General features: G+C 44.3%; 1 protein-coding gene across 1 annotated transcript; it reads left to right on the forward strand.

Moving 5' to 3' along the window:
- The first annotated feature begins 3,053 nt into the window (after nucleotides 1–3,053).
- Nucleotides 3,054–11,000, forward strand: Oatp74D (Organic anion transporting polypeptide 74D). The gene is made up of 10 exons (XM_014352916.2): nucleotides 3,054–3,466; nucleotides 4,050–4,432; nucleotides 5,780–6,003; nucleotides 6,082–6,222; nucleotides 6,819–6,944; nucleotides 9,059–9,419; nucleotides 9,502–9,652; nucleotides 9,745–10,003; nucleotides 10,072–10,200; nucleotides 10,286–11,000. Exons 1-10 carry the CDS (start codon nucleotides 3,110–3,112, stop codon nucleotides 10,558–10,560), a joined length of 2,406 nt encoding a protein of 801 aa, XP_014208402.2. The 5' UTR covers nucleotides 3,054–3,109; the 3' UTR covers nucleotides 10,561–11,000.

Here is an 11,000-nt window from a genome sequence, read left to right on the forward strand (position 1 = left end):
ATACACACACAGACACATCACTATCCCGAAAAAGGTGACACGTGTGTATAATTTATATTAACCAGTGCTCACAATGCCGGAGAAAATCCGTTTTTTTTTTTTTTTTTTTTCAAATCCAATGTCACACGACACCTGATAGATTACGGCTCGAAGCGGCAACCATATACGTACTATATCCAAAGAAAAACGATACTCCGTCCCCAATGGTCTTTAAAATCCATTTAACCAAAGTACCCTGTAAAACTTTACTTATCCTGGTGAAGCATATTACATATACGTGATACGCGTGCGTGTCTATTAAGTACCATAGGGATATATATTACGCCTTTGAGTGGTTATTCTTAACTTTATTGTGCCTACTAAATAATTTTTCCGCTACTGTCTCCCCCCCCCTGACTCTTGTACTGTAATTTCATTACGATCCGATCTTCCACGGTCTATAGGACAATGAGGGAGTTTTATTGTAGGCAACACAATATTATCGTTTTTACAATCGACTTTCTAACAATAAATTTTGTTTTCTCCTCTCGTCTCGATTCCTCGTAACTCGAGTAAGGGATACCTCGAAAGAAAAATGTGCGTGCTTTTCACTTCCCGGGGAAACAAATTGTCCACCACTCGGGGGTTACCGTTTTACGATTATCGGAAATCGGCTCTCGCTGGGTTTCGAAATTTCACGGAAAAAGCGCGCGGCGCCGCACAAGGTACATATACCTACATCGCGACGACCTCCCGTTGAGCTCCTCCCGTGTATATATATTATATATATATATATATATATATCCCTCTAACGCCGGTTCTCTCGGACGTGAAAAATGTAATTGTCCCGACTCTCTCTTTTTGTCCCTGTCCCTGTATCGATATACGCATATCAACAAAAGTGTCGTTTGATTCAACAACAGGAAACACAAATCCTAACAATGGGTGTGCACATTAGACTATTGGATAAATTTCTCTCTATGTGTGTGAATTTTTTCATTACCAACTTTATCTTGCTGCACTATCGTCGTGTCTGATACCCATGTGTAATGCATGATACGAATTACCACGAGAATCGAGTTGTATACTTAGTCCTCGTGTTATTACCATCCTGCATGACTGTATTGTTAAAAGATATACTTTATATCAGCTTCAATGCTCGAATAAATGGGGGCTTATGTGTAATACAATTCAATGTAATACCTGGAAATCTTGGATAGTTCTGACTTTTTGCAAAAAAATTGTTTATATAAACGCGTAAGTTCAAATTCGCATATTGAACAGAAAAACAAAAAAAAAACGCGTTTTTAAAGAATGAGTATAGATCTATACTTCAAGATAACAAGTATTAATCTTTGACGAAGCGACAGCGAAAACCGCAACTTCATTTTACGCGTCAATTGCAACCAGCCGCTACTGCATCAGCTGCATCACTCAATGAGTATACCATTGCTGTTGTAAATATATATATATATATATACTCGCACACATACACATAGGTACTATATAAAAGAAGGAAAGTCGGCCTCTCGTCGTCGTCGTCGTTCGTTGAAAGTGAAAATGTATATATTTACAAGAGTCGTGTACACACACAGAAGGGAACTCGCTCGACTTTCCTTGGCTGAACGAGACACATTTACACCCACAAGTACCTGCGTTTGGTATCCTTTGGGGATTTCCACTATGCAGCCAGACATATAGACCACAGCTTCCTCTTGTTATTTTCATTTCTGTGTTTTATGCATGGATGTCTTTCTTTTTATTTTATTTTATTTTTTTTTTTTTCAGTTTGGTTAACAAAAAATCTATGGCAATGTCTATACATACCTATCGTCGATAGACACACTGTTTTCTCGCGCGAGACGCTAAGATTGCGCAAAGGCGCAATAAATTTCATTTCAGTCTCGATTAATCTTCGCCCCCCCCCCCACCTGACGGTTGCACGCGTGTCTGTAATATGTATAAGGTAGTCGCACTACTTCGCGAAGCCTGTAACATTACAATGCGGTATATATGTTTTACTGTACGACGATGTATCCATCAACTCTCGCTTTAGCGAGATTTTCAGTTCCTCTCAGCATACGCATCAGTTTACTTGCTGTACGATTGCATGGGGAGGAAGGTATAATATTGTTCCGTCGTCTGTGGTCTTTTTTAATTTATGGTATACAGTTCCCCTCTCTCCGGGTGTTGTTGTATTTTCCACTTCCTCGACCTCAAAGAGAGAGAGAGAGAGAGAGAGTGCGAAAAATATATAAGGAAGCTCCGCGATGGCTCGTACAGTTGTTTCGCTCAATCTCGGCCGATTAAGTGATCTAACGCGTTAATGTACACGCCGCTGGTGGTTTTTTGCCCGTACCACATTGGGCACGAGAAATCAAGGAAATTGGCTTCGTCCTGAATAATAACACGTCGCAAAGTCTCCAACTAACGCGAACCTCGGTAACTTTGGGAGGTTCTCGAAGAATACGAAAGGAATCTGGATCATTCGTAATATGTGTGGCTACTTCTTCTCACCCCCGGGACTTTGTTAGAAAACATCATATTTGTGTAACTGATGATTCCTCATTTAAGAGGTCGTATAGGGTTTTAATACGACAATTATTATACCCTCTGGGCACTTTGTTCGAACAAATTAGTGTCTTGGGAACAAAAATGTGGGGTACAGCGAAAGAACATTCTCAAATACATGTAGGTTCATTCAATACCAAAGCTATCCTGTTCTATTGGAATAATGGGTTGAATTGAATTTTCTCGTTTCTCATATATACATGCCTAGTATTTTTTATTTTTTGTGTACGTACCTACTCATCTCTCTCGTAATTTCATCACTTGACGTACAGGATATCATACTAGCATCACACGCGTCACGTATATCTTACATTATATTAAATATCATCACACAATACCTACACGGCAGTGTCTATTCTACAATTAAGAGTAAGCCTTAATCACATGGCACCTGTGTGCGGAATAAACGAGCTTGTGATTTAATTGTTTCAGGCAGAATCTGCGTCCCAGCTCGGACTAGCCCTCCGCACCCGAGCCCCATAAGCACCAGCAGCCTTCTTTATCACCACTTGGGCCTCTCTCGGGCTGGTTTGTACCTGCGTATCTCGAAGAAGTCGCAATGGCGGGCGAGGACCAGTTGACGCTGTCCAACGGGGGCAGCGGCGAGCCGGTGACGATCATCCCGGCGAACGGCAAACTGACGAACGGCAACGGGGTCCACAAGGACAAGCCACGGAAGCACAACAACAACGGCTCGATACCCGCGAAGAACGGCAAGTGCAAGGAGGACCAGCAGCACGAGATCGTCGCGCTGGAGAACGGCAAGGGCTGCGCGGACGACAAGTCGAGCAGCTTCCGGACGGATGAGCTCGAGGATATGGACGAGATCACCTGCGGCTGGGGGCCGTTCAAGCCGGCCTGGCTCCAGGTCTTTGCCACCAAGCAGATGTTCCTCGTTATATTTTGCGCCACCTGGGTACGCCCGAACCAACGTGTGCTGTTGGTTTTCTCGTTAAAATGCTCGGTGCTTGAGGTGTTTTGCGCTTAAGCACTGGAATATTGTCGAGGATGTTGCTTCGTCAAGTTTGACGATACAAGAAACAAGGATACCCACCCACTTGTTTGTAATATCGGGTATAAAGTGTTGATAGATTTTTTGAGTTTTAGCTCCTTGTTTGTATTTTCGAAAGTTTATTGTGCTCATTGCCAATTGGACTGTACTTTTTCAATGTGTAGTATAAGCGCGTCTAAAGCCATAGTCCCAATTTTCATGCGTTCAGTCAACGAAAAATGGCCCTATCATTTGGGGGTATTTTTTTCCATACTGTACATCACGCAAACTGTTACATTGTTGAAAATTTAATGGCCAGAAGTACCCTTTTGTTTAATTCGCTCTTAAATCATGTCAAACTCATTGTTGACTAGCCAAAGCTCCTCAAGCACTCGAGACAATTTAGAAGAAAAAAAAAAAAAAAGTTAAATTCATGACCATTTATGTATCAACAGTCGATTCTAACCCGAGCTTGTTAATTTTTTCTGTCCACGCGTGAAAAATCCAGGTTCTCCAGGGCATGTACTCCACGTACTTCGTCTCGGTGATAACGACGATCGAGAAGCTCTTCCAGATCCAGTCAAAGACGACGGGGCTGATCATGTCGGCGACCGAGATCGGCCAGATCGGCTCGTCCCTTCTGTTGACGTACTACGGGGGCCAGGGCCACAGGCCGAGGTGGATAGCTTGGGGCATGGTGCTCTTTGCCGTCTCGTCCTTCACCTGCTCGCTACCCCATTTCATCTTCGGCGATCAGCTCATCAAGCAGAACGAGCTGCTCTTCAACGGTGGCACCCTCAGCGGCGATGTCAACGGGACGAATTTCAGTCTGCCCATACCCGCTAATCTATGCAAATACGCCGATCGCAACGACAACGCGAGTATTAATTCGTGAGTTGCTTTTTTTTTTTTTTTTATAATTTCCAAGTGATACCTCACTCTCAGCCTACCTTATACTCTCTAACTTTAAAATATATATGCTATTTTAACAGTAAAACAGCTATAACGTATTCGAACTAGTGAATATCCATTGTTAAATATAGTGGATTTTACTGCGAAACGGTGAATATTCACTATTTCTACCAAGTTAACGTTTTACTACTTAAATTAGTTTGTAAAATTTTTGTTGGTACCCCTTGAAATAATGTGTGTGGGTTGTACAATCGTCTGCATTTGGATCAAGATAGTTCGTTGAATTACTGATGAATATTTAGAATTGAAATTTATGTCGACTGAATGCAAATAAACAACTCCGATTTTTTACTATACCTCCAGTGGAAATCTCGATCACTTTCGCTAAAATAGTGAAATTTTCACTATTTAAAATTTAAAGAGATACTAATGAGAGCTCGATCGTCATTAGTGCAATGATTTTTTAAGTTGCGGTTACCATAAAACTGTACCTTTTTGGCGTGTAAAAACTGTAGATAGAATGCTTCTTTTTTTTTTCTTTTTTTTTCAACAATACCAGCTGCACATAGTGCCCATATACATGTATACCTTATAAACGATACGTCTCTTGAAACTTGTTTACCTTGCGGAGGCTGACCGGCGCGTGATGTACGTGACGTGTAACTGTAACCATATATAGCTCATAGCGACTTTTATCCCTCTCTCAACGTACAAGCTTTAAATTTCACAATGCACGCGAATAAGGTACAAATGAGTACATCAATCTCGCGACTCTCTTCACGAAAATCTGCGTGGCTCGTACCCCTCCGCGCACATCCGATCGTCGTCTTCGAATTTCAAAAGACGACGAAATTTTTCTCGGCCGTGTCATCACCCACCAAAAACACCCACGCGCTCTCCGAGCGCACAACTTGCCGGAAACGATAAATTTCGGTGTATCACCTCGTTCTTCCTACGAGCCACATTATAGAATTTTAAATCACCGAAAAGTCCTTCGCTTACGACTACGGTTTTTCAGTCTCGTCGCGAAAAAAAAAAAAATTAACGCGAACAAAACAATAAAAATACACGTAGGTTGACAAACAGAGCCGTACACAGAGAGAGAGCAGCGGCGCGTGGTCGCCTTGATTAAGGCCAAGATCAAATTTATTCTCGTGTCTCACGAGTGCCATGCATCATCATTGGCCGATGCCTTATACACACGTTTCACGGTCATCGGGCTCCATACACTCTTTACGGTACAATAAGCTCGATCGGTTGCAGCGTGTAATAATTTGTATCGATATTTACACGTCGAGCCATGAAAACACGTGGTGAAATTTTCAGGTGGTCCGTGTACGCGCACCACGAGCAGCGGACCGACACCGACGCCTACTGCAAGGGCGATTTCTTGGCCGACCGGCAGATCCAGAAGAAAATCGTCACCATAGTCCTCGCCATATTCTTCGTGTCGCTCCTGGGGGTCGGCATGGGCCAGACGACCGTGTACACCCTCGGAATACCCTACATCGACGACAACGTCGCCGGCCGGGAGAGCCCGCTCTACTTTGGTAAATAACCATACCATTGGCTTATCGGTAAGACGACGTTGTTTTATCTTTGGCATTTTTTTTTTTTTTTTCACTCAGCCATAACCATCGGCGTGAGGATCCTCGGCCCAGCCATGGGTTTCATGCTCGGCTCGCTCTGCACCATGGTATACGTCGACTTGTCGTCCAATCCGCCGATCACTCCCTCGGACCCAAGATGGATGGGCGCCTGGTGGCTCGGTGAGTTACTGTTTGGCCGCTCCGATAAATCAAATGAAAATTTGATGCTACTCAAGGATCAATGCATCGAGTGCTAATTGAATTTTTTCCCGCCGTCGCCCTACTTTGCGTATGACATCGGATAGAGGGGCCGATCGGCGTTGTTTTGCGGCCTTGCGAACAATTTGGGGGGGGGGGGGGGCCGTCAATGAGGCCGATGTGGCGTGAGACGCGAAAGAAGATCGGGTACGGGCTGAACGAGAGCTTAATGCGCGCACAAAAGGATGGAATAAAAAAAGAGAGTCCACTCTAACGAGCTTGAACGAAGAGACACGCCGCGAACTTACAAGGTCGCAATTTCTCCCAATGCCGAATATATTGTCAGTTGTGAGGGGGGGAGGAAAATTAGAGGCTCCGATCGAGGGGAGGGTTATTTTTGCCGCCGCGACCTTCGGCATCGTATTTATTCTACCGATGCGTAAAATGTGATGCATCGGCTCGCGAGATATTTTTTTACGCGGAGTATTTATCGATGAGGAAATGTTATTGGGGATATGCTTTAGAAAAAAAAAAGATCATTTGATTTGACCCTTTTTTCTTGTTAACCCCCTCGACAGGTTTGGTCCTCATATCCTCGCTGCTGATTCTAGTCTCTGTGGGTATGTTTGCGTTTCCAACGCGACTGCCGAAGAGCAGAACACCACCCAAGAGGATCGGGGACTCGAAGAAGCCTAGTCTCACAGGTGAGTGTCGATTTAACTACGAAATTTCTACCCCTCCCCCTCTTTTTTTTTTTTTTTTTTTTTTTTTACTCGCAATCCTAATCCTTTTACCGATTTGATTTCTTTGTCTTGGCATAAAACGCCTAATGCGTGTGGTTGAAATCGATTTTTTTTTTCTTATGTATACATAAGAGTTATTGAGATAGCGTTGATGAGTAAAACTTAAAACAAGCAACTCACCAGTCTTCGGTACTGAAACCTGAATCATCTTGAAAAATGAAAAATTGTTGCGTGCAAAATGTATCTGTCCTTTATCTATACTGTTTCACAAAATAACATTTATACCAGTGTGTGGAGCTGGTGAACTAGTTGTAACTTATAGTGGACGTATTTTTGTATGCATCGAGAGTCCATTAACGAAAAATAAATAAATAAATACTGATAGGTTCAAACGCGTTATTTCAACACACTCGCATTTACAATATAACATGTAAGAGGGAAAAACCCAAGCTGGAATTTTAAAAGAGGAGGGTCTGCTCGTGGGGCACATTCGCGCACATCACGCACTCTAATCTCCGCCTGCATGGAAGAGAAGGGGACCGAAAAAAAGAAAGAAAAAAATTTACTGGTTGGGGGGAACAGTGGCTGCAGGGTACCTATGTAGATGTATTATTTGCAACGTGCAGCCAAGGCCGTCCACCACTTTTGGCGATTCCGAGAATCAGCGCTCCAACGAGCGGAGGAGAGAGATTAGGATGCGATATACTGGTGTATTGGTACACATGTATTTGCTGGGCGCGAGATGAACGATGCGCAAGTTTGATATCTTCTTCTTCTTCTGCCTTTGTCGAATGCAGTGCGCGGCTTCAGATTTTTCTTTTTGAGGAAAAAGTCGTTTATATATTCTAGTTAGAACTATCCCGATCGCAAACTGCAGGGTGCTGCAGATAATGCGAACATTGAATTTGATAGCTAAGCCAAACACGCACATATATAGATCTGCGGGGCTTAAAATGTTAATTTGGATTTTCTCTAATGGTGTTAAAATCAGCTGATATTTTATTTTTTCAACAAACCCACGGAATGTAAATAAAATTTAATGTAATCCCACCATTTGGTCTGTTCAGCGGTAGTTTGTCATGGTGTTTTAGAAAATGACATTCGTGGCGATTATAGTGCTCATATATACATACATATACGTTTACCGTTCATTATCATCGTACCCACGCGTAAAACTTCAAAATCAGAGAAAAAGTTCCCCGGACTATCGCGAACGGGAAAAGCAGCTAGAACCTTTTTTATCCAGGGTAAAAAAACTTTACTGGAAATACTTGGAGATCGAGTCAAGTGTTTTTGCCCGAGTACACATATATTTTTGTAGGTACACTCACTTTGCTCGTGTAACGTTCCTTCGTATTTTTGCCTCAACAACAATTCGTTACAACTGTATTTCTTTTTTTTCAGCTCACAATCTATGAAACGAAAAAAAAATACACGTAACTTAGTTGTACGTACAAAGGCACAAGGCGTGGTTTTTAATTTTTTTTTTTTTTTTTTTTTATTAATTACGAGACCGGCCTTGAACCCGTCGTTTGCTCGAAACACTCTAGTCACCACAACACCTATAGTACGTGTACATATATATATATATATGTCCCGGAAAATAACACGCGACATGTGTTCGCCTGTTTTGTATACGTATTATACGTATGGTATAGCTCTTTAACGATCGGTATGAATAATGTACTCGACATTCGACGGCCGAAAAACGGGACGGAACACGCGTGCAATTATTTTTTTAAGATATTCATCGGGCACGTGGAAGGCACAAAGTGTATGATAAATGTAAAAAGTACAATTCGATACAATAATATAACATTAATAATGGAATACTAAAAAAAAGTCAATCGGAGACCCAACTGACTACATGCATGTATATTATAATCACAAGGGAGAGTGTGATGTTACTCAAAGAGCCTCGAAGAGCTTTTCAGGAGAATCAAGTCCCGAAATATGGGTCCACTGTGGTACTTGTATCGATTATTGTTAAACCATGCCTTTTTTTCCTTTTTTTGAAGCGTTCGTGATATTTTGTGATGAGAAAAAAAAAAAAAAAACGTCTGAATAATCCACAGATTTTCCAAAATCCGTGAAACGCCTGCTGAAGAACGACATCCTCATGCTGCGCACGGCCAGCAGCGTCCTCCATCTCCTGCCGATCGCCGGCCTCTACACGTTCCTACCCAAGTACCTGGAGAGCCAATTCCGGCTGGCCGCCCACAACGCCAACTTCGTCTCGGGCATCGGCGGTATCCTCGTCATGGGCTTGGGTATCATCGTCAGCGGCTTCTTCATCATAAAGTTCAAGCCCAACGCGCGCTTCGTCGCCGCCTGGATCGCCTTCACCGCGGTCGCCTACGCCATCGGTATGGGCATACTCATGTTCGTCGGCTGCACCATGAACGACTTCACCGGCATCACTACCAACGGCCAAGGGTACAAAAGATATCCTACCAATTTTCACAAACATATACCTGTATATTATTGGCGCTCATTGCCCCACCGCCTCTGCTTATAGAATTTCCAAGTTCAATCCGGTGTGCGACACCACTTGCGAGTGCGACCAAAACAAGTTCAGCCCGATCTGCGGTGTCGATGGCAAGACTTACTTCTCGGCCTGCCACGCCGGCTGCTCCAACTACACGGTCTCGGACGGCAGAGTCGTCAACGTAAGCGAGTATACTTAGTATATTCCCCCTTAAACACCCTGATGGGTGTCTCATTTGTGCATGTTAAAAATTAATTCGGCTCGTCTCTCTAGTTTACCGACTGCCAGTGCATTGGAGCCGGCGCCGCGAACCAGTCCCTGCGGCTACCGGCGGCCATGCCGGGTACCGCCAAGACCGGCTACTGTCCGCTCGACTGCAACAACTTTTACATCTACGTGGGCCTGTTCTCGCTCTTCGTGTTCATACACTCGACGAGCGAGGTCGGCTCGATGCTGCTGATCCTGAGGTGCGTCGACCCGCGCGACAAGGCCATGGCCCTCGGCCTCATACAATTCGCCATTGGCCTATTCGGTAAAACGAAAACTTTGGGACTCATCGACAGGAGTGTGTATACACGTGACTAATGTGGTTTGTTTTAGGTAACGTTCCATGCCCGGTGGTGTACGGGGCGGTGGTGGACTCTGCCTGCCTCGTCTGGGAGTGGTCGTGCGGCGAGCGAGGGGCCTGCTGGCTGTACGACTCGAACGTCTTCAGGATGTTCTTCCACGGTGAGCTCTCGCACCAATCCATATACATGTACAAATTATAAATATATACTTAGGCAACGACAAACCCTTAAACGGCCCATTGCAGGTACAACGGGGAGCATAATGGCGTTGGCCTTCTTGGTGGACATAATAGTGTTTTACAGGGCAGGGAGTATTAATTTCGTCGAGGACAGGGACAACGAGGGGGGTACGGCCGAGGAGATGGCGAACCTCAAGGTCGTGGAGAAGGAGTACCTGCTGGCCAGGCCGAACGGCGAGTCTTGCTTCGCGCCGGGGAAGCACGAGGACGCGCTGGGCGTGGTAGTCGTCGACGAGGCGCTGCTGATAGATAAGCACCGCCAGACCACCGACGCGAGCTAAAAACCTATATATACTGTTGTTTCCCTCGTCGTGCACCATAGTTATATTGTATATTTGTATACCCTCTTCGACGGAGAGGCTGATGCATGATCCGCGCGAGTGTAACCATTGACTCTGTGCGTGCGTGTGTTTGTGTGTCGGGATGAGCTAAGGCTGGCTCCTTATATACATGCGCGCGGCTCCGCATGGATTGCGGGACGCGTTTACGGATCGAAATCGTATAGGTATTTTCCTCTGCGGGTTGCGTAATCATTGTACCACGTGTTGTACGGGCCATTTGCCGGAAAGCGGTCGCCGGCTGCCTTTGGCGCCGACACATGTATATCAGTTAATATTTTTCTGAACCGAGAATCGATGATGATGAACTTTGACGTAATATGTTATGTACACGTAGACGGGTGTTGTCAAAGGGGTGCGTGTTAATTGTGTAAATACATAAC

The sequence above is a fragment of the Copidosoma floridanum genome, unplaced genomic scaffold (assembly GCF_036245765.1).
Source record: "Copidosoma floridanum isolate Cflo_tuat_1 unplaced genomic scaffold, Cflo_Japanese_pri ptg000032l, whole genome shotgun sequence".
NCBI classification, from domain to species: domain Eukaryota; kingdom Metazoa; phylum Arthropoda; class Insecta; order Hymenoptera; family Encyrtidae; genus Copidosoma; species Copidosoma floridanum.